The 25,506-nt window shown below is 34.6% G+C and overlaps 1 protein-coding gene across 5 annotated transcripts in view; it reads right to left on the minus strand.

Annotated features, from left to right (window-relative positions):
* Nucleotides 1–25,506, minus strand: part of GAS2 (growth arrest specific 2) — a 179,951-nt gene that overhangs the window by 119,405 nt on the left and 35,040 nt on the right. For all 5 annotated transcript variants that reach the window (XM_054524565.2, XM_054524566.2, XM_002821950.6 and 2 more), the window contains exons 2-3: nt 18,998–19,162; nt 8,159–8,280 (exon numbers count right to left, since the gene is read on the minus strand). In XM_054524565.2, coding sequence (XP_054380540.1) covers nt 8,159–8,280; nt 18,998–19,142 — 267 coding nt within the window. In that variant the 5' untranslated portion in view covers nt 19,143–19,162. The remainder of the gene's footprint in view (nt 1–8,158; nt 8,281–18,997; nt 19,163–25,506) is intronic.

The raw sequence follows: 25,506 nt of genomic DNA on the forward strand, positions 1-25,506 counted from the left end.
TGTGTCCATGGGTTCTCATCATTTAGATACCACTTATAAGTGAGAACATGCAGTATTTGGTTTTCTTTGTATAAGAAAAAGAGCAACAAATCTTCTGATTGCCCAGTTCCCAGACTAGAGCCAAATTATAGACCCAGAGCTCACTGAATGAAGGCAGTAATGATCTCAAGTCTTTATATAAAGCTTCCTTCCAATCTCCAGAGGGACCTGATCTGTTTACTATGCATTCAGAAAGGGGAAATGCTTTGTGGGGAATCAGGTGACAGTTAGATTTTTTACCTAAACCTACTTTATACTATAACTAGTACACTTTTGCAAACATTAGATGTTATTTTTATAGTTTTTCCTGAATGCGTAATTTGCATGGATATTCTCAAAAACTGTCATACTTTTTATCCTTGACACATGGAATAAGTTCTTTTGTGGTAAAAGGACCAAATAAAAAAAGCACACCTACTTAAAAAGTCAGAGATTCATGCTGTTATTAATGACCTGAGCATTGCAAAAAATAAAAGTGACTTCTACCATATCCCAATGAAAATCAGTAAAAAAAGATTGACATGACTTGGAAACAGTGGGAAGATTACAATGAAGTAACATATTTAATCAGAATTGCTGTTACAGATGTGGTCTTTTCAATGAAGTGTTATCACTCAATATCCTGGTACTTAACATTCATCTCTTGGTTTGGAGAATGCAATTTTCTTTATTCTAATAAGTAGAAAATTCCAGAATCAGTTTGCATATGTTTGACAGTAACAATAGAATTCTTACTATCCTATACACCATCTCCAGCCCTGTGACATAACCTACAGGGACCATGGATATTTCAACATCACAGGTCATCAAGCTCCTCTTCTATTTTACAATATTTGGTATTGGAAATTTGATACTGGAAAGCAGGAATAGTAGGCAAACCAGACGGTTTCATAAAATACACACATTCTGGACGGTAGAGAATAAATCTCATGAAAATGCAGAAAGGAGGTTCTGCCAACTAAACAAAGTTTCGGGGTCTAGTAGTAGGGGCCAGGTAGGAACATTGCCCTTTTAGGAGAGGACATGACACAAATGTTCCTCGCTTGTTCTTGTTGTCTGATGGAGACTGAATTTCTACCATGGGAACCAGTAATCATGAAACATTAACTGTTTATCATGAACTTAGTGCCATATGATCCACTGGGCCATATTTTTTATTGTGCCCAGCACTACTTTATCATTGAGTATGTGAAAGGAAAATATCTTGGGCCCCCGAAAATCACTAGGCTAAAAGGAAAACTCAAGCTGGAAAGTGCTTAGGACAAACGTGCCTCCCATTCTATTCAAAGTTATACCTCTGATGGCTGAGATAAATGCATTTCTGACTGTTTCCTTTGGAAAGGCTAATCAGAAACTCAAAAGAATGTGACTGTTTGTCTCTCATCTGTCAGTGATCTGGAAGCATCCTTCCTACTTCGTGTCTTCCTGCCTTTGCCTCAAGTTGTCCTGCCTTTCCAGACCAAACCAACGTACTTCTTACATATACTGATGGATGTCTCATGTCTCCATAAAATGTATAAAACTAAGCTGTGCCCCTACCACCTTGGGCACATGTCATCAGGACTGCCTGAGGCCGTATCATGGGTGCACATCCTTAGTCTTGGCAAAATAAACTTTCTAAATTAACTGAGACTTGTCTCCGATTTTCTGGATTTACAAGTACAAGTGCCATGTATGGGATGAGCTCAATTAGACATGAAAATCTAGATAAGTTCCAAAGGCACATCACTCACTCCCTATCTTGCCCAATTTTTCACATTGCTGCTTTCCGCTCCCCCACCCCCATCTGCAAATGTAGCCCATATCAAGTCTCCTGTGACGAGTTTTATTTGAAAAATAAAAGTCAAGTTCCTTTACATACCACTCTTTTTATTCTATATGATTTACCAACATGTATTGCTATGGCATTGAAGCCCTATTTAGGCATATCTCTGGAAGATGGTATAGAACAGAAACACTCTCAGTGGAAAAAAAAACAACAAAAAACATTAAGCATGACATTTCATTGTCTCTGATTTGGAGGTGAATAATTTGGCTATTTGGTCAGAGACTTAAAAAAATAGTGACGGGGGATTTAATTTTATACTGAGAAATAATTCAACCTCAGGAAGCAATTACAAAGTAAATTAAAAAAATTAGTGTATTTAAAGCTTAAACATATTTTACCTATATTTTACAAATCCTGAGGAACTGGACTTCACTAACTTTTCTTTTTCCTTTAGTCTCAGGCAGCAACATCCCTATAAAAAATATTATTTCTTTCTACATCATTCCACCTATATTCTTCCCATCTCATCATAATATATTCTCTGTTTAATTCTAGCATTATGTTTGCAATTTAGAACAATAAATTTTAAGGGATATAAAATCATTTAGCTGTATAGCCAGCAATGAATGACTCCAGATTAATCACAGCTGAGATTTTATTTTCTTTTTCATACAAAACCTTTTATTGCATCTACCATACTTTCTTGTTCTGGCAGAGAGATCAGCAATAAACACAAATATCTGGATTTCTCAGAATTAAATCTTGATAAGATGTTCTCTAAACAAAAAGTGCTATTGATTTTTCTGAGAAGAAAATCTCTAATCTTTATGTCTTATTTAATTCCCAGATGGCACAAAACAACATCCTGAGGTATTGTTATCTTGCAGCTCAAGGAACCAAGTACTCCTGATGGGCAAATGTATTGTAGGCATTCTATCTGCAGGATGTTCTTTCTCCTGAACAAGGACTGGATTCTACATTTAGACGGTTAATGTTCAGTTCCTTCCTTGGAGCATAATGTAGCATTCTACTAGGTAACAGAACTTCTTTTTTCCCCCCTCCTTCATCTGCTTCAAACTTGATCTAACCACCCAGGGCTCTTTGAAGTCAGAGGAAGCTCTGAACCCAGAGAAACTCTGATGTCTGAAGAAGAGACTCAAAATAAATGAGACAAATGCAAAGGAAAGTTAGTAGAAAAAGAGAGGTTAAACCTTTTGAATGTCTTGCCCCATGCTGATGCCCCATGGTTGAGAGAGTCTTTTGCATAAATCAGCAAACTTGTGATTGGTAGGGGTGGGGGAAAGAGAGCAAATATACAATAAGAAGGGGTTTGTACTGTGGAACACTATTTGGACCGGGAAAAGAAAGTTCATGCATAAATGTAACAATTCCCCTGTCTTGATTAGAGATGCCAACTTCGATCGGGTAGCTGAGAGTCAAAAGGCATAAAACCTAATCTTAAACCTGTCATTTGGTTTGGTTTTCTCATCCTAAAACAATATTGAAAGATTCATTTCATTTATATTTTTGCCTTTAAACATCCTCAACTCCAGAAAATTAAGATTTGTAATTACAGTGAATTCATAATATTATAGTATGTATAAATGAATTAAATAAAATTACACATTAAATGGCTGCACACTGGTCTCAAATGCTTCCACCCATCTACTGCCCTATTCTGTGAAGTCTCTACATTGCTCCCATGCAGAGTTAGAAAATGACCCACTACACAAAGGCTAAGATTAACTACTTAGAGCTTACACACGTAAAGAAGCTATTTTTAAATTGACCGATTGATGTCTGGGAAGAAAGAATCATAGGACAGAATTATTTCCATTCACACTATTTTATCAAACCAAAGCTGGATATAAAACACTCACGGATTTATATCTAAAATATTAAATATGTGAACTAACATTTATTAAAATTTACTTTCAGATTTAAGAGCATTTAAATCATCCTTAATACAGACATACTTCACACATACCAGGCATAACTTACTCGTTCAAATTTGTTTACATAGCTGTAAAATCTCCAAATTAACTATCAACCAAGAAAAATAAAAAATATTGCTATGAAAATGAGGAGATAAGATTAAAGCTGCCAGAAAAAAATTACAGAGAGCTTCCTGTGGCATGGCTTTGGATGGGATCAAGTTTGTTGTCAATTTTTTAAAAGTAATTCTGTTTCAACATCTCCCTACACACAGTTTCATTAATTCAAAGAATGTATTGACTAATTCATCTATTTTCGCCACCATTTTTCTGAACTTCAAAATGCCAAAATGAGAAATAATTCTATACAAACACATACATGAACACATGAGTGTACACACGTGTAAAAGCAGACTTAATATTGTAACCTTCAGACTATTTATACTCAGTTTGAAAGCCTCATTTTTTCCCATGGGAAATATTCACTGTAATCCTAATTACCTGGGTTGTAGTGAATCCATTATTGTTTAAATTTGTATTTAGATTTAACAACATCAACATGCTTACAATCTCATAAGTTTTTTTTGTTTCTAGACCAAAAATAGACTGAAAAATCTTGAGTTTAACAGAAGTATATTTATGAACAATAGTAGCCATGAAGATATACATACTAACCTTCTGGCTTTTCATCTTTTAAAATTTTACTATAAAAGGCAGAAAAGAAAATGTAGTCATCTTTGCACTTTTCATACAGTAAGGCACAAGTTATTATTGATTTAAGCTGCATATTACTGGCAGTCAGTTGTGAATATATAAATGCTGCCAAGAACAGAGAAGGCAATTCAGTCAAGAGCAACTGTGTCAACTTTTACCTCAGATCAAATTTGATGTATTGAGCAGTGAAAGTGAGGTCATAATTGGTATTTTTTTTCAACTTTTATTTTAGGTTCGGAGGGGACATGTGCAGGATTGTTATATGGGTAAATTGCACCTTGTTGAGGTTGGGTATATAAATGATTTCATCACCCAGATAGTGAGCATAGAACCCAATAGGTAGTTTTTTGACCTTCACCCTCTTCCCACCCTTCCTGCTCAAGTAGGCCCCAGGGTCTTTTGTTCTCCTCTTTGTGTCCATGTGTACTCAGTGTTTAGCTCCCACTTACATGTGAGACCATGTGGCATTTGGTTCTGTTTCTGCATTAACTTGCTTAAGATAATGGCCTTCAGCTGCCCGCATGTTTCTGCAAAGGACATGATTTTGGTTTCTTATGGCTGCAAGGTATTCCATGGTATATAGGGACCATATTTTCTTTATCCAGTCCACCGCTGATGAGTATCTAGGTTGATTTCATGTCTTTGCTATAGTGAATAGTGCTGCTATGAACATACAGGTGCATGTGACTTTTTGGTGAGATCATAAGAAGTATTTTTAAACCTCCACTTGTTCAAGTAACACATTTAAGGTTTTATACTAAAACCTTTATCACAATCAGAAAAAAATTTAGCTTTATATTCAGTTAAAAACTTGCTCAGGTTCACAGAACTATTTCAAGTTTAATAACTTGCTGCAGTTCTACTAACTGAAAAAAATTCTTTTCTTTTTGTTTTATAGTTTTATTATAAAAATTATAATATTGAAATAACTGTTTAAAAGGAAAGTACTTACATAACTTTTGATCCATAAATATTCTCAATATTCCATATTATCATGGAGATTGGGGCAAATGTATACATATTTGCACACAGCAGCTCTCATGCTAAATACAAACATTTATAAAGCATTTATTTTCTCCCTTCCAAGTCCTAACCAGGCCCGACCCTGCTTAGCTTCCGAGATCAGACGAAACTGGGCATGTTCAGGGTGGTATGGCCATAGACTATAAAGTATTTATTTTCTTATAGTTAATCGAAAATACTTACAAGTGTCTCTTATCTTTCACGTAAGGAAAAGAGATTTTATCAAAAAGAGATTTTATCAAGGGCCCTATTTTGTGCAATGCTCTATGGAAGCTATACATACGTAATTATTAATCCTATTTCACAGATAAGGAAAGTACGGCTCAGACATGTCCAATTAATAAATAAAACTAGAACCCAAGCAAAATGCACTTAATGTCAAAGCCTTTGACCTATAGGCTAATGCTTTAGGGTTATCTTACATTGAGTCTTACAATTACAAATCTATTTGGGAATCTTTGCTTCTGTTTTAAAAAAGCAAAGCCTTATAAACAAAGCAAAACCAGAAAACTGCACAACAGCCTTAATAGAGTTGGTTAATCTTTACTACTCTGGAGGATTCAAGGATTCTTAGCACTGAGGCATTGGGCTCTCCATCCTCAACAATAAGCAATACAAGTTTCAGGAACTTCGTAATGTGAAGGTAATGCTTTCAAGAGTCTGGGCACCACAGCTTATTTCCCTCTGTTCATTGCTTTACAGTAAACCTTCTATACAAATTGTCCTCCTATTGGCATTATATTTTTTCATCAGTAGCTGATGTAGAGGCCAGTTACATCACGACGGAAATGAGAGCAGAAGAAAAATTGGTGTCCTAACATTAAGCTTGACACAAAGCATTTTCATAAACAGTCTCCTCACACCTGGGCTACCCATAATGACATAATGAACAAAAATGAGAGAGCATTAAACTTGCAAAGTTGTCTGTGTCAAATTTTTGATTGGTCACTAACTAGCCAATCTTGTACAAATTACTTAGAGTCTTCAACCATCCAATTAAGGAGAAAATTAAAAGAAATTAATGGTTGCCAAACTTTGCTGCACATTAGAATCACCTGGGGAGCTTTTTAAAAATTCTAGTACCCAGGTTTCACCCTGTGGAATTAAATCAGAATGTTCAGGCATGGGATCGAGGTCTCAGTATTATTTTATTTTATTATTACTTTTGAGAAATGGTCTCATTCTGTCTTCTAGGCTGGGGTGCAGTGTTGTGATCTTGGCTCACTGCAACCTCAACCTCCTGGGCTCAATTGAACCCGCCGCCTCAGTTTCCCAAATAGCTGGGGCTACAGGAACACACCACCATTCCCTGCTAACTTTTTTGTGTTTTTCTTACAGATGGTGCTTTGTCTTGTTGCCCAGGTTGACCTCGACTCCGGAGCTCAAGCAATCTGCCTGCCTTGACCCCCGCAAAGTGCTGAGATTACAGTCACGAGCCACCACATCCAGCCCAGCTCTCAGCAATTTTTTTAAAGATGCTCAGGTAATTCCAATGTGCAGCAAAGTTTGGGAGCCACTTAATTAATTAATACCTTCACAGAGCTGCTTTTAAGAAATAAAAAAAATAGAGGGAGGTTTTGTATATTATACAATACTTTACGGAGTAATATAAAATATTTAAAAAATAAATTCAGTGGCAACACACACACACACCCCTTTTATTTTTTCTGTCAGAGTTGCAAAAAAGGCTTAACAGTTGCTTTTTGTCTTAAATTGTCTTCAACATTTTTATTTTATTTTATTTTTAGATAGAGTCTTACTCTGTCACCCAGGCTGGAGTGCAATGGTGTGATCTCTGCTCACCACAACCTTTACTTCCTGGGTTCAAGCGATTCTCCTGCCTCAGCCTCCTGAGTAGCTGGGATTATAGACGTGCGTCATGATGCTGGGCTATTTTTTTTTTTTTTTTTTTGTTAGTAGAGACGGGTTTTGGCCATGTTGGCCAGACTAGTCTCAAACTCCTGACCTCAAGTGATCTGCCCGCCTCAGCCTCCCAAAGTACTGGGATTACAGGCATGAGCCACCATGCCTGGCCAACATTATTTTAATATTTTTTAAATCTCTTTTCATTCTCTATTAAAAATTAAGTACAATCTCTCTTGTTTTCTTCAAAAACAGTCAAACACTAATACTTTCATCAAGTGTTTATAATCACTAGAAAAGAGTATTAGAATTAATGTGGAGAAAAGAAATCTGAGCAGTTAGAAATAAAATAATTTGTCCAAATTTACTTAGTTCAATGGTACTACTTATTTAGAATAAACAAAAAATTACAGTCCAGAAAGTTTGTTCTAGTATTCTGCCATAATATTTTTGAAAACAAAGATCTATTCAGTAAATCTTTCTTGGCTAGATTTGTGCATTGCCTAATGACACAATTATTTCTCTGCTAAGTTTTTAATCAATATTTCAGATTCATTGAGTTTATACACAGTACTCTTTTAATACTATCATTTTTCATTAGCTTTTATTTAATTAGATTCACCAAAAGGATTATACAATTTATGTAATTAGAGTGCAAATAACACGTTACCTAATTAAAAAGAACACTCTGTACTCTGTTGTTAGTATAGACCTTGATGCATCCGTTCACAATAAATTTTTTAATTACACACAATTTATAAGCAATTATAAAAGTAATCTACCACCTAAGAGTGATTTTTGCATTGGGATCTTTTACCTTTGTGGGCTTGTTAGCATCCATACTCTCCTTGAATTTCTCCTGCATAGTTTCTGCAAGTTGACAGAGCAAGGCACCATTGTCCAACTTCTCCATAAAAGTTTCTGCTGTAATCTCCTTCCCTGAAATAACAAAAAGAAGCATTATAAAAGGAAAATCAAATGTCAGATTCACACTAAATAAAATATTTGACACAGTTTTATCACTAAAATTGCTATTCTAGCTGAGTTACATAGCTGGGATAGGAGCTTACCAGAAATAGTCATTTCTTTGGAATTTTCTATCTTCCTTTGGTTGCAAGAATCTCAACGTTTAATATTTTCATAACATAGTGCTAACTGCGTTAACAGTTTTATTTCATATTAAAGGTGGCAAAATGATATCCTGGGTGAAAGAATTCCATCATTTAGTAATCAAGGGGAATGAAAACTAACCAACAAAACTCAAAGAACCAGCTTTACCAGTGATATCACAATTTGGCCTCCATTAATCATTCCATTCTCATCGTCAGTGGCTCATTCAATTACTTTGACCCACAAGGCAGGACATTGTGCAGGACAAGTATTTTTTGTTAGGTGTATGTCTGACTACAAGAACGCCGTAGGTCTCTCGCTCTCTCTCTCTCTCTCAACAGGATTGTACTCTGTCACGCAATCTGGAGTGCAGTGGCAGGATCATAGCTCACTGCAGTTTTGAACTCCTGGGGCTCAAGCAATCCTCCAGCCTCGGCCTCCAAAAGTACTGGGATTACAGTCATGTAGTCTAGGGTGCACCCAGCCAGATCAATTTTCTTTAATTTAAAATAGAGCCATGTATGTATTTTTTAAAAACCACCATTGGGAACTTTAATAACATGGCCAATGTGTAAAACCATATCTCTAGATTCTATTGAAATGGTTTTCCTTATTAAAATAATACAGGTAGGCTGGGCACAGTAGCTCAGGCCGGTAATCCCAGAATTTTGGAAGCCTGAGGTAGGTGGATCGCTTGAGCTCATGAGTTAGAGACCAGCCATGGGCAACATGGTGAAACCACACTTCTACAAAAACACAAAAATTAGCCAGGCATGGTGGTGCGTGCCTGCATGCAGTCCCAGCTACTCGGGAGGCTGAGGTGGGAGGATGGCTTGGGCCTGGGAGGCAGAGGCTGCAGTGAGCTGAGATCGTGCCACTGCACTGCTTTCTTATATACTCTTTCAAAACGTATCTTTCTCAAAGCCCCCTCCTTTTTTTGTTTCCTATTAATCTAAGTTTCAGAATATTCCATTTTCCTGCCTTATTGTTTCTATAAATTATTAGTCAGAAGTCCTACAGATTCAAGCTTCCTTCTATTTCTCATGTCATAACCTTAATAAAAATCTTCATAATGTGATACTTAAACCTCTAGCAACAAGAACAATGGCTATTCTTTGTGTCCTCAACTTCTCTCTCCAATACATACCATGCTCACTGCTAAAATTAAGATGGCTGAATACCGTCCTCACTGAGGCATTCTCCGGATACCCTTATTGCACAATCTCTAATTTTCTCCTTTACCTGGAATATGAAAACTAAGCACTTTAACCAAATATCCAAAGGTCTCCCTGTATTCCTCTAACCCATCTTTCCCATCTAACATCCCTATACCCTGCTCTGTGATCTATCTATAGGCTGCCTTCACAGATTCGCCTTGCAGACCTTTCTATTTCTGCTGCTATGCTTTTGTTCCTGGTATGGCCCCCAACTTCAATGTCCTACCTTCTACCTCCTTGGACAAGTTCTATCTTTAATCAGAGTTCCAGAAAGAGATTCGTCCAGTACACATTGATCTGTTTTCCGTATGTCATACTCATGAATATCCCTTACTCTGGCACTGATCAAACATATTCTATTGTTAGTAGTATGTTTTGTATGCAGTGTTTGTCTTCTCTAGTATGTTATAAACCTTGAGGTATATCTTTTTTATTATTATTTTTTGTATCTCCCACAGAGGTAAACATAATGTTATTCACATACTAGGCACCTAGTAAATGTGCTCAGTGAGCATGTGAATGAACAAATGAAGAAATAAACTGCTAGAAAACTTTGAGAAAACATTAATTTTTTTGTGAAACACAATTAAGTTAAAAGCAAAAAAAAAAAAAAGAAATTATTTTAAAGTTTTATACCAAGATGCTCAAGGCTTATCTTTTATCTTAAGAAACACGCATGTAGCTCAATTCCATGAACCTTAAAATAAATATAATCCGGCCGGGTGCGGTGGCTCACTCCTGTAATCCCAGCACTTTGGGAGGCCAAGACAGGCAGATCACCTGAGATCAGGAGTTCAAGACCAACCTGGCTAACTTGGTGAAACCCTGCCTCTACTAAAAATTAAAAAATTAGCCAGGTATGGTGACACATGCCTGTAATCCCAGCTACTTGGGAGGATAAGGCAGGAGAACGGCTTGAACCTGGGAGGCGGAGGTTGCAGTGAGTAGAGATCACACCACTGCACTGCAGCCTGGGCGATAGAGTGACACTCTGTCTCATAAATAAATAAATAAATAAAATCCGACTGGAACAACAGATGAACCATTTAAGTTAAACTCACAATATCTAATATATTTGGATTTCAAGAAACATCTGCTTAAAATGACTTTTTTTTTTTTTTCCATTTTGGGGAGCAGTCTTAGGGAAAAAGAATTACTTTTTAAACAAATGTTCTTTTTCCCCTACTGGGTAGTTCATATTTTAGCCCCCAATTAAAATAATGACTTCTGCAGGTGGAAAAACATCAGTAGCTTTAAATACTCACCGCACAGGTAGCCTGTGCAGAACTTTTATTTCAAAACTGTGTACAGCTCAGTTCAGAAATGAAAGTAGCATGCCCAAAATATAAAACGCCAGCATAACAGAATTTGTATTGTGTATTCATCATATTGGCCTGCATTTTCTCTTTTTTTTCTTTTCTTTTCTTTTTTTTTTTTTTTTTTTTTTTTTTTTTTTTTTAGCAGAAAGTGACTAGCCACAGGCTGGAGTGCAGTGGTGCGATCTCCTCAGGCTGGAGTGCAGTAGCACGATCTTGGCTCACTGCAACCTCTGCCTCTCAAGTAGTTGGGACTACAGGCATGCACTACCATGCCCAGCCAATTTTTGTATTTTTAGTAGAGACAGGGTTTCACCATGTTGGCCTGGATGGTCTCGATCTCTTGACCTAGTGATCTGCCCGCCTCAGCCTCCCAAAGTGCTGGGATTACAGGCATGAGCCACCACGCCAGGCCACATTTTCTAATAAGAAAATTATTTCACAAAATTACAGAAAGTAAATATTAGAAATAATTCTCTTAATTATAATGTTATTCAAATAAGTTTAAATTTTAAGACAAGATAAACTTTACTCTAAATTGTTGAATTATTTCTTTACAAATTACTTGCAAGATTTTCCACATTTGTAATAGATCTTTATGTATTCTTATTTCATTAAGTTCTATGGCAATTTGAAGATTCCATTCATAATTTTAAGTTATAAGATAGTTACAGTATACTTAAAAGAACACGTAAATCATAAAAAGAAAAAAATGGCTTTCATTAAAAAGCCATTAACAATTTACCAAAAGGTATGATTTTTACTTTTTATGCATTATATCTTTTTAGTTATCCTGTTTTTCATGAATACTTGTAAAAAGAATTTTACATTGAACATCTGTATCTAATGAAAAATATATTAGGTGTCAGCTTTCAATTCTGTATATTTTATAGCTCTGAAAGGTGAGTTTTTTTTGGCAAAAACAGACTATTACATACTTTATAGTTGAAATGTACTACCTCAAATGAAGGAAAAAAACAAGTCTGAGACTTTTTAAAATAACTTCATGTGTAACATATTTTCCTTCCAATGATTAAAAATTATTAAATATATACTTTATGATTATAATCAATGTATGATTGTAAGAAATCAGTTATCATCTTTATATGGGGATGATATATTATCTCATTCTTTATTACATTAATATTAATATTATCAACAGTATTTTCTTCAAAAAAAATACAATATAAAAGTAGCTGAAATTATCCATGGCAAATTCTTAAGAACAGGCTGTGTAGAATTAATTACACTTTCTCAAGTAAAAGTCAAACAAAGGTGAATATCTCTGTTACACAGAATCAGATCTTCTTTAGTTTAAATTGTGCACCTGGTTTAACACATCAGACTACGTGTACTGGAAGCAGTGTAATGTTAGCACCAGAGAATCGTTTCTTCCCTAACCTCAGCATTTCATTGTGGTTGGTGTTTGCAGGGAAACAAAGAATAATAAATGAATACAATTAAATCATGTTAAAGTCCTGACCGGCGCTGGTCCGTAAAGACATTGGTTTGAACATTAATCTAGAGTGTCCTAGTTTAGAAGTAATAGTTTCACTTCCTGAATTTATAATTGCGATATTTGATCTTCACATGATTAATTTAGTCAAGAATGACAACTTGCCAGTAGATCAAAATCAGGAAATTTGATTAAATATTGTGCCTAGTTGCTTTCTGTTAAAACATTATAGCTCAATGGTGGGATATAAACATCTGCCTGAAATCTTTTGCCAGGCAACTATAATCAACATGCATACACATACACATCAGTGTATTCCTCCCAGAAATATGTTTGCCATAACTTTTATAAAGATTTACGTATCAGCCTATAAGTGTTTTAGACTGGGGCCACCTGGAAAAAATAATCCTTTTAATCTTCTAAGTTGCTGAGAAAGAATGTTTTCTTCCCAATAAATTAGCAGTATTAAATTTCTAAAGAATTCTAATAATCATATTTAACAGTTGAGTTCTTATTATATGTCAAGTACTGTTCTAAGCACTTTACATGTATTCATGTATTGAGTCTTCTCAAGAAAACTGTGAAGTGGGTGCTACTATTATATCCATCTTACAGATAATGAAACAGATGTGTAGATTAAGTAACTTGCCTCAGGTCACTTGATTCGAGGGTAGAGGAACTTGGCTCTTTGGCAATTTAGGTTCAGAGTCCATGCTTTTAGCCACTATGCTTGATTGCTTAAATGTTTGCTGAATACACAAATGACTATTTTCCATGACAATGCATTCTCCTCCATGCCGCTGTCTTTCTCTATGTAGAAACACCACAGAAACCTCTTTAGGGGGGAAAAAAAGCTTGGAATTGAAGATTGTGGTGCTGAAAAATGAATAGCAATCCACCTTGTAGATTGGAGAATGGCTAACAATATCATTCAGGCAAGTTCTGGTATTTGGCATGATTCACTGAAGAAGAAAGTTGGTATATTTTTAATCCCTAAAGATGATCCAGATACTATCAAATTCTATTTTCATCCTCACTGTACCTCTCAATACAAATATATTTTTCTAACTGGAGAATTCAAAGTGGTTCATATGCTCTCTTTAACCAAAATTATTCAGTATTTTGAGACTAAAGTTTCAAGTTTGTGAGATAGGAAGCAGTTCATTATATGCAAAATCCCTAGACCAGCACCTGCTTCACACTGATTTTCAAGTGTCTACCCTGAATTTATAACAAAAAAGATCAAGCTGGTTCTGCTACACAAGTCACATACAAAATTAGGATAGCTGCTCTGAAAGGTGTCAACTTGTGAACATGAAGGTGATTCTGTAAACTTTTGAACTAACAGAAGATACCATCTGTCCTAAGGAATTTTTATTGGCTATACCAAGAATGTGAGAACCCTGCAGAATAAGTATCTGGTAAAAGGGCCACAAGAAAAAAGAAAAGCAAGCTGTTCCAAACTCATTAGATAGTGGCTGTATTTGACAGCAGCAACCCTAATAACTAGGTGCTTAAATTTTTAATGCTGAAAATGTTATTTTTTAAGAATAACTGAAAAAAATGAAATGTTACATATTGCTCATATTAAGTGGAAAACAACTGCATTTTCTTTTATATGCATGTACAAAGCTCAAAGAAAGGGAAAATCACCATGACATCAACTGTCAATGCATTTTGTAAATATAAGTAAAATCAATTCAGCACAACTTGATTTTTAATATATCTGATGATTTATTCAAAGTCCCTGCATTATCCAAACACATATGCCTATATCCTAAAGATCTATAAGCTTTAAGAACAATTTTAATTTATTTCATGTTTAACAACTATAATCCTTTCTTTAAAATATACTCTCATGTAATTTATATAGCATTAGACAAATATTAATTGAAAATAAAGGTAAGCCATCATTTTAAATTAAAAATACATGTGAAATAGACAATTTGAGAACACTTATTTTAGTATATAATCAAAGCCAAGCCAATAATATTCTTAAAAAGTCCATCAATAATTATAAAAGTAGTAGAATATGCCTAATGTATTTGAATAATGGGTGGCTGCCATAACCAGAACTGTTAATGTAATAACATGCTGTTTGCTCACAATGACAATTAAAAATTTTCCCAAGATTTATTTATATATGCATTTCATGTTCTAATATACCCTAAGGGCATAGTTAAATAACAAATTGGCAATATTTGGTTCATGAGCAAAAATAACAAAAGATCTAAAATAAAAATGAAATGTGTATATTTAATGTACAATAGGCAACAATGGCTAAAGAAACTTTTTGTAAAGAAAGACGATAAGATCTTCATGACTGTTTTGCTGTCTTTTTTGAATGTTGGTCACAAAACTGCTCCATGGTGCCCAGCCATTATTCAAAAACCTACTAGGACTGCAAAGAGTATTTTGTATAAGATCAATAGATATATCCAAGTATATGTAAATAGTCAGTGAATATTACATGATAATCTTCTCATTAATCAGTGTGTGCTACCCCCTAGAGAAATCCCAGCGACTATAAACCACTTCTGCATTTTAACTAGTTAACATCACAAGATAGCTGGTATTTTACATTCTAATATGTAAATTTCAGGTAGCTTAAAAGTTTGCAGCTGATGCTTTAATCCTATGCCTAGGAATTTAAAATGATATTTATTATTATTAATGATTAAGTAAGTATATTTCCTGGAAATGACAGTATAATACATACATATGTTATATGAATATGAACATTGGTTTATGAACTAACAAAATCACTTCCTTCTCTATCGAATCATTTTTATCCATCAAAATATCAGAATATAAATGGAGTATTATTTAAGGAACCATATTTTTAATAGACAGTTTATATGTAGGATCATAAATATCTGAATTTAGAATATCATTAATACTCCTTTTGAAAAACATAAAAGGAAAAAAATTACATTTTAGACAAGTATACTAGAAATAAGCAGCAAATTTGCACAACAGCAAAACCTAATTAAAATCTTTAATTTAATATGTAATTTCTACCTCACCTAGGAATTCAGAGGAGATACATCAATTCCGAAGCTACTTTCAAGACTTATTATCTTTTCACATTTTTTACTTTTTATCTCTTTCAAGTAGATAAAAAGCAAGACTTGAAAAAGAGCTGCATAATAAAAATCTGCAAATATTTCTGAAGTGACAAAACAGCCAATAATAAATTATTTTAAAATTCACTTTAATTTCTCTATTTCCAAAGTATGTGAATACTAAATGTATCTAAGTATAAGAAAAACATCTTCTAACATAACTTAAATTTATTCTTACCCTCCTTATTATCACCATTCTAGTACACAATGCATTTTTCTACCTCCAAATGTTTTACCACTTTTTAATAATCTCAAGTTATAAGTAGACTTCTCAAGTTGCCATGACAGTATTGACTTGAAGTCTATTATCTATCTACTTTGTATGAATTGAAGTCAATTCAAAGGTCAAACTTTACTGTATCTCGAGATTCTTTTAGGATTCCTTTTCTGAGAAAATTTCATAAACCATCAATTGCATTTGTGTTATAACTACTACCATTAAAAAAGCCTTAATTTGAAAAAAAAAGTCATTCATTTATGTAAATCTTCTCCTTATTTACATATATTAATGACTGTCTCAATACCCCAAACTGCGTCTCAAGAGATGGATTTCCTGAAACTCAGACTTTGGGATCTGGAAAGGACATTAGAGATCATCTACTTCAATCCCTTCATTTTATGGTTGAGGACACTGAGCCCAGAAAAGATAGCTGAGTGACTTTGGGCAAGTTTCCTACCAAGTAGCAGAGCCAGAACCAGAGGCCAGGTCTCCTGACGCCCAGTTAGGAGCCAGGTCTCCTGATTTTTAATCCAAGGATCTTTCCATTACACACACTGACTCTCTATTCTTTGAGGCTGTCTTGGGCTGCTCACACTGATCAAGCTGCCTTGTAAATGACCACACTCACTAAATAAATTGCCCTTGATGACAAGTCATAGGACATTATAGCATACCCGTATAAGCAGGCTATACTCTAATTAATCACACTCTTCCTCTGTCTAGAACATTTCAATGGCTTCTCATAGATCATACTGTAAATTATAAGCTCCTTAATATGATTTTCAAAGTAATATATGATCTAGCCCAAACATGTCTCATGAAACTCTCTTCCTCTTTCTTTTCTGTTGAAACTAGACTTGCTTCATTTCTTGCAATGTACCAAGCTCTTTCCTACGTCAACACTTGCCCTTCCCTCCTCGCAAAGGCTCTTACCCCATGTTTGGTCTGGCTAGCTATTAATCTTCAGTTCTCTGTTTAAATATACATTCCCATAAAGAAGATTTCCCAAGCCCTCTGATCCTTTGCCCTACTCCCACCTCAATTTACATTTTAATTGCAACTTGTATCTTTTAGTGTTTATAACAAGTAATAGATTATATATTCAATTACTTATTTACTGTGTTTTTTTGCTAAGCTAAGCTTTGCAAGAATAGGTACTATGTCTATTCTTAATCACTATCCTCCAGTACCTAGATGACTGTCTGGAACAAAATAATGATAATAGTTATTATTTACTGCTTGATTATGTGCCATACCTTCTTCTAAGGTAATTATCTCATTCAAACCCCCAACAATCCCATAAGGTCGGTTTTATTATGGTATTTATTTTACAGATTATATAACCAAGACACAGTGCAATAAGACACTTGCCCAATATCACATAATAAGTGGTAAAACCAAGATTTGAATTGAAAGCATTCTTATTCCAGAGTCCACTTTTTTTTACCAATGCTTATGCTGCTGCACACTCAAATGTTTGTTGAAAAAAAAGAATAAATTTATGCACAAAATCAAATTAAGTTTCACTGAAGTATATAAGTAGAATAATAATAACAACAATATAGTGTTTACTAGGGCCAGATACTGTTCAAAGTACTATACATATTTTAATCATTCACTGCCACAGCAGCCCTAAAAAGTAGTTACTACTGTTATTACCACTGTACAGATGAGGAAAATGAGGCATAAGAGAGGTAAGTAATTTGCCCAAGATCACACTGCTAGCAAGCGACAGAGGTGGGGTTCAAACACAGGCAGTCTATTTCCAGCGCCTGTGCTCTTAACTTTTATTCTACACTACCATACTTGTGATTGCCTATATCTGAAAACTGATAGCTCAAATTTAATAATTAATTACTAATATGACAATCATTAGTGAACCCCAAAAAGACAGAAGAGAGAGAAAAATCCATCTGTTTAGGCTTAAATAACTCCCTCTCCTTGATGCAGATAAAAGGTCCTCCTCTGCATGAATGAATTACTGAAAGGTGTAGCCCCTTCCTTCTGGGGGAGACACTTCCATAGCAGTGTGAAGGGTCTTTCTAGGGAGTGTCTTCTTCTTTTTCTGACCTCACTATCTGTTGGTGAAGGGTGCAATTTGCATACCCATATTCAGTAGCCTTGGTTAGACTACAGAGTTGCCAAAATTGTGTGCACACCACGAAGAAAAAAGAAATATAGGATAAAGAAATCCTAGGATAAGGACTAAAAAATAAATAAATACAAAAGCCGTGCAAAAATCCAGAGCCATGGAGAACAAGCAAAACCCTGATAAAATGTGCTAAACCTCTGCCAAACCATGCTGAAATTTCAGATGGACAGGGTGCGCCTTACTAAGCTCTTTAGTTTCATTAGCTAGAAAATGAGGATAACAACTCTTACCTTGACAGATGATTTAAATAATAAAATAGTGTTGATGAAATCTCCCCTGCAAATGATATGCTCAAATCTTATATCTTATAAAGTCTACAGGGATCTTTTTTCTCACATTTAAATTAAATTTATTCTCTATAAAAAACTTAGTGGAAATAGTGTTGCTATATATGATGACCCTTTAAACATGTGATTCTATTTTTCACATAGTTGAAATTTTATCCTGTGAATATGAAAGCACAACAGCAACAAAAGGAGAGGAATCTTTACCAGGAGGTAGCATGAGGTCAGCAAGAGTACTGTTAGACTAGATCTTAAAAACAAAAGCAAATGGAAAAGAAAAATTTTAGTTCAGGGTTGGATGACTCTAGTCAGCTCATTTGGAAAAAGAATACATGATTTTGTTCCTGAGTTTGGGTATTCAGCAGTTTTAGAAGGTGTGCTGTAAAAGTAGGGCAAAGAAGTCCAGATTTAGAAGCCAGATTTTACAGACACTGTGGCCTATGTACGATGTCAAAAGAATAGGTCAAATTGGTCAGCTGCATGAAAGAAAAGCCAAAAATAAATCAGACCAGCATACAGATAAAATAAGCAATCTGACTGCATATTTCCACATTTGAGTGCATCATACTGGAATTACTAAGCACAGTTAATATGACAGACATTGGGAAATTCACTTAAATTTTCCACCTGCTTCAGGTTTCCCAGATGCAAATGTCAAATAATAAAAGTCTTTCTTTCCAAGGTGCTATCACATGCTTAGGTGAAGGACACTACAGGAGGAAAAATAAAACAAAACCTGTTATCTTTGCTCACAAAATGAGATCTTATAACCTTACCTAATAGATTGGTTAACCACAAGGCCAGATCTTCTTTCATTGGTAGCAAATTAGCTTCATGTCTGCTGGCTAGCCATTGGCTATACTGATGCATATCAGAGAGGCCAGGTCCACTGCGTACCTTTGGGCTCAGAGCAGTGCACATTATTTATCCACTTGTGATACCTGTTTTGGAAACAAAAGAGCAATTGCTTTTTATACAGACTTCTCTCACAAAATGTTGTCATCATGACATTATAATGAACTGGATCCGTGGGTTTTTTGATGACAGTTCAGTTTATTAATTATTAAACCCCATGAAACACTATTTGCTTTATCTGTACTGGCCCTCTCACTTTTGGCCAACCACTTAGTAGGAAAACAGCAGAAATCAAAGGTCAAATAGAAAATCAAACAAGAAGCTCCAAGTTTGTATGAAACAATATACTTGGAAAGAGCCAGCTTCTAAGCAAGAAATTCCACATATTGAAACACGAGAAAAAGTTAAAATGTTAGTGTCCAATTTATTAACTCCCATTGTTTGGGCTATTTAAAACCATAGATTTTCACCAAATTTTATGACTGAACACTAGCAATGACAGCATTTTTACAACTCACTGTAAACACATGATCATTACCCTTAAAAATATAGCCTAAAAGGTTAAGCAAAGTACTTCTTTTCTGGAGACGGCCAAGCAATCATGGACTCACAATTTAGAGAACTGGGTGAGAAGCAGGGGAAGAGGCACACCCAAAGACTCTCTATCACACTTCTCTCTTGCAGTCAAAGAAACCAAAAAAAGAAAAATAAAAAAGAAAAATAAAAAAAAGAGGATAAGTGAATTCACCAAGATCATACAGCTAGGTCATGACAGAACTAGGCTTGAACCTGAGTCTTCATATTCCCAAGACCACTACTCTTTCCATAATGACACATTTTTACAAAATGGAATAGCCAAGAACCCATATTGATGATAACCCAAGAACTGCACCATAGTTCTAACAAATGCTGCCAGAGGTGTTTGTTTGTCCTCTGCTATCGCTACAACAATCTCTTTCTCTTTCTTGCTTTTTATCTTTCCACCTTATTTGTTTTACATGCTGGGTTTTGTTTGAAATCATCTTTAGAGTAGAAGTACTTAAATATCTTACATCTATAAAAACAAGGATGCTTTCATTAACCTGATCATATTGTGAGTAGTGCAATCCCCTACTTGGGTTGTAGAAAACGTATTTGAATATATATTTGGCCTTGAATATAGCATTTTTGTTTGTTTGTTTTGTATTTTTTAGTAGAGATGGGGTTTCGCCATGTTGGCCAGGCTGGTCTTTAACTCCTGACCTCAAGTGATCCACCTGCTTCGGCCTCCCAAAATGCTGGGATTACAGGCGTTGAGCCACCATGCCCGGACAGAATATAGCACTTTTGTATGCATTATTCATAGGATGTAAGACTACAGAAGAACTAATGAAGCAGTTCATATAATAGTCATAATGTTTAACAACATGCAGGATTCTACTCTGTGTATAAATATGCTTATGAAATAACCAGATGCATTATGACTGTATGACAATGAAAATGAAAATATTTGCAATAGGCAGGAAGTAATGTTTATATGATATCATGAGGTTTTCAGTGATATTCCAGTATTTATGGCATTTTAAAGTTACCAGTAAGTAATATATTCTCTTTTCGGTTTTATTATTTGAAACTCTACACAATATTCCTTTCCAGTTAACCTCAAACTCTAATTCACTTAACATAAGTTAATTTCTTTTAAATATTGCTTTTGAAGAAAAAATAAGACACTGGTGTTTAGAAAAATGCAAAGTGGGAGCATCTCTCAAATATTTTGCTGTAGTAATAGAAAAGACTGTTGGGAGTATGAGTAAGTACCTAAAAGGTATCATAAATACAGTACTTAAAAGCACAATTTCATTTCTAATTAAATTACTCTCGAGTAATTTTTTGAAAAAATTATCATAAATTTTCTCTGAAAACATCTTATATATATTTATCTAAAGTCAACCATTGCAAATGTGAACTGCTTTCAATACACCTTGTCATATGTTATTAGATTGTCATTACGGGAATCAGAACATCACCACTTTTTATTATTTCATAGTTAATAATGACGTTATCCATATAAAGTCCTAAAGTTTTCTCCAAATTCTGTGATTAAACACCAAAAACCTAAAGCATTTTCTGCCCCAGTTAAAAAAAAATATGTCTAGTCCTAGAAAAACAAAACTTCTCCCTGTAGCTGATATGCCTGCTAGCCTCAGAAACATTTAAGTAATACATATAAGCACATGATTCATATACTTAAATAACTAATTGAAATCTTAAAACGGTTACCTCTAAAATGCCTTTCTTCTCAAGACACAATCTCTTCCACTACTTTCCTGAAAGTGAGATGTGGCTGTTCAGTAACTTTACCTACACCCTATTATGTGCTCTGCGACTTCCATTTAAGCATTAGAGTCCTATTTTGCTCTATAAAAGCAAGAAGACACCTCAGATTCTTAAGCTCATTGTCCAGCAAAGAATTTATCAAGGGATAGTTTACAGTAAGCCTAATGGCATGTAACAATTTCAATGAGCCAGAAGGACACAATCCTTTCCCTCAAAACCTCTAAACAGTGAAGTTTTTATTTTCTTTGACAGTGGCACATTTATTTCTCACGTACTCTGTCCTGTGTTTTGCCAGAAAAGTAACTCAAACTACCTTCTAATAATTAGAGATGAACATTAAGTAAAAACAGTAAGAATAATTAAGCAATTTTTATTTTTTTACTTTGTATACAGTCAAAATTTTAGTGGTGAGAAAAAAGCAAAAATACAGTTACATTTTCCCAGGAGACAGAGGTGAGAGAAAGAAGGCTTAGTGAGTAATTAACATGCAATAGAAGTTACACAATTAGACATATGTCAAATATGTAGAAACCTAAAGTCACTGTCATAGATAAGGACTCTTCTGTTTAAATCCCTTCTTAAAATAATTCAGATTCTCAATCCAATTTCTCATGATCCTTTTTTTCACATTTCAAATCACTGCCAAACTTAAATGACTCAACGGTTTGGCTGAAAGTCAATACCTGCAGGTCTTGGATTTAGATTTGGCTAATCCATGAATACGAAACATGAAAAATGGATTCAGCTAGCATGATCAAAATTTGGAGTATGGAGAATTTACCCCATGGTGAAGTAGTTTCCAACTAAAATGATTATATCGTGGTGGAGAAAGGTCAAATTAATTTATATTTTTCCATAAAAAGATCACTATGGAATTTTACCCTCCTTATAACTTTTTAAAGAAATGTTTAGTCAATATGGATCAGATGAATTACATCGTAAAGAACAAGTTACACAAAAAGATCATTTCAGTTCTCAAAAGTGTTCAAAACCACAAGAGATGCCAAGGGGTAACTTTTAAAAAAGGTGGGAAATAAAGTGACTGATGATCCACAAGACTTGAAGAAAACAGTGAGGTTAGCGAGGAAGAAAACAGTGAGGTTAGTGAGAAAGAAAAACTTTTTTGTATAATGTGCCTAAACACTGAATGATGTTTCCAATAAAGTGTATATAGTCCAAGTATTTTAAAAGCTTGATAAGTAACTTTAGTAACTATTAAACAAAGCCAATCACTTTTAAAAGGGGAGTAAGGACTCAAATACTTCTATGGCTCCTCCAAGCTTTCTCGGTCTACCTAAAATGGATAACCAACCCTTAGGTCTAGGAATCCAGAAAAATAAAACTTAAAGAGAAAAACATGCAGAAACTTAATACTAAATCCTTCAAAGACTGTGTGTATATATTTTTTCTTTCTTTCCATAGTAGAAGTGATTCTGGAATAACAATTATGAATATGATGAGACTTGAAATAGCCTAGGAGAAAAAGAAAAAAATAATGACTTTGTAAGTAAAATATCACATGTTTAAAGACTCTGTCTAGTTTGTTGTCCCAGAATCCCAGCTGAAGACATCACAGTTTTGACTCTGAAGAAAAAGTATTCTTCCATGCCACCTAGAGGTGTGCTTTGACTATGACCAAGATGATTTCTGGCTTATCTCTAGGCTTTGCTGACATGTTAGAGAAAATGCATTGCAACATTACATAGAAAAGCAACCAGAAAGACAAAAAAAATGAAATGATATACACTTCTGTCAGCTATAAGATTTCACTTAGAAGCCTGAATAATGGATGGAATATTGGAACTGGAATCAGAAGTCCAGGGTCAAATAATAGCTCCACTACCTAACCATTTAGTAGCTATTCTATTCTAGTCATATGAATTTTCCTCTTTGTGCCTGTGTTTTCTACTATATATAAGAGAGGCCGAAACCTTAAAGATAATTGTGAGGATTAAATATTTGTGCCAATGTTTGGCATATATTTAATATTCGATATATTTTTTATTAGCAAAATAGAAATGATCACCACAAGAAATGTGCCAAAATAAAACTTCTATTGACTTATCCCAAAAAGAAAAGCAATTCTGTGACAAAATAGGAATATTTTATAGAACTCTAAATCATTAAGAAAAGAAAAGGACAAAGGGGAGAACAAATAAACGTATTAATGATACAGTAGGTAATGGATTATTCCAAGTTTTCTTCATATGGAGAAGAATGCTGCCCCTAAGATGATGATTAATAAGTTAATAGGGAAATGCTATATACCTCTCAAAGTAAGTGTGAGAGGACATCACTATCACCACCCCATCTACACACACAGACTCAACTGTGAACATTGAAAACAATGAATCCTAACCAACCCACAGTCAAAGGTCTCCTCCCTAAAGGTAATCTTTGCTCTCATCTGCAGCATTATTCCCCACATCTATTCAGTTTCATGTGTTACAGGTGTCAAACATTGAGGAGATAGTTTATTGGTCAATCACGTTACCTTTTAAAATTAAAAATAAACAGTGCTCCAAATCGAATACCCTTCCAAAATCTGGAAAGAGAAAACGCCATTTTTCTAGCTGAACTCAAAGAATAAACCACCCGGGAAAGTTCTAGATGTCTCTTTCATCACTGTGAGTTCTTTACTCTTTTGTGATTCTTTTTGGCTAATTAATAGTATCTCACAAAATATACATTTTTCAACCAATGTCATGGATATGAAATCTTACTCTAAAGGTCTAATCAGAAAATAAAGTCCATAATTTCAAGAGAAAGGCAATTTCAGACCTTGTAATGGGACCTCCACCTTCGGTTCAGTAGAGCAACTTATCCACAATTGAAAAGCACCAAACATAAAGCAAAATGACACTTAATGGTAGTTTATCTAATTCCATAATAAAAATCTTTAAATTGAAAGGAACCTTACAATAACGATATATTCAAACTCCCCGTTATTAATAAGGGGTTGGTAGCCTAAGAGCATATTTTGCCCACAGTAACAAGACTGTTTAGTCAGAATTATTAAAAGTATCCTATTCAGCTCTTGTGATCCTTAATTTTGTGTAGTGCTGACTCTCTTTTAGAGATCTCTTTCTTATCCCACAGTCCCGTCGTGATTTGTCTTGGGTGAAATGATGGTGTAGTTGCAAATAACAATTTCTTCTCAAATCATGATTTAAAAAACCTGAGTGGGAATTGATTTTCTATATTTTCATATAGTTAGGGATATTTTAAAGTTTTTAAAAAATCATACTAAACCATCCTTCCAAACAATTTAGCATAGGTTTTTTTAACCCCTACCAGATTAGCTTGGAACATAATTAAAACAGAAAACCATCTGATAGTCATTAACAATATTAACAACTAGAATATTTAAGGATTTACATCAAAATTTTATCTAAGTTGAGAAAATTCTTTTCTGTTCTTTTAACGTAAAGATTTCTGTTTTAGTTAACTATAATGTAGTTAAGAACCAGCAGGGTTCTACATTATGTGGAAATATATACACATATGTGACATTGTCTCACATAAGGGAGTAAAATTAGCAGTTTTAATTGTATTGACGCTGAAAACATTTAGTACAGAAAATTACATAAGCCTCTTACTTAATTTTGACAACAGATTATTTTCTACTTTTACTCCAGTTAATTTCTCTAGTCAAAAAACATTGAGTGGAAACCTTCCTAGTTGCTCAGGTTTAAAGAAGCAGTTGGATCCTGTTTGGACCTTAATATCAAAACCACAAAGATACCAAACCAACCTTACAACATGCCCTGCAGTTTTAAACAAAAGTCTCTCTGTAAACAGTTACAGCCTCATCATGCCTTTTCAACCAAGGTAACTTAGTTTTCCAAAGTTTCCCTGAGTCTTTAGTGCAGACTTCCAGTCTGGAAGTAAGATTTTTAAGTAACACACAACATACTTAGGGTTAATATAAGACCAGGTATTTCACCATACTCGAAAGTTCGAGGTTTAACTGAAGTTTCTAACCAAGATGCTAAAAAATTCCAGGGCAATCACATGACCTTTTGCACCAGGTGAAATATTTTTTTGCCATGTGAACTTATTTCCCAGTAAAGCACAGTCCATAACACCACCGCATAGTGTTTAGCAATAAAGT

Source organism: Pongo abelii, chromosome 9 (assembly GCF_028885655.2).
Source record: "Pongo abelii isolate AG06213 chromosome 9, NHGRI_mPonAbe1-v2.0_pri, whole genome shotgun sequence".
Classification (NCBI taxonomy): domain Eukaryota; kingdom Metazoa; phylum Chordata; class Mammalia; order Primates; family Hominidae; genus Pongo; species Pongo abelii.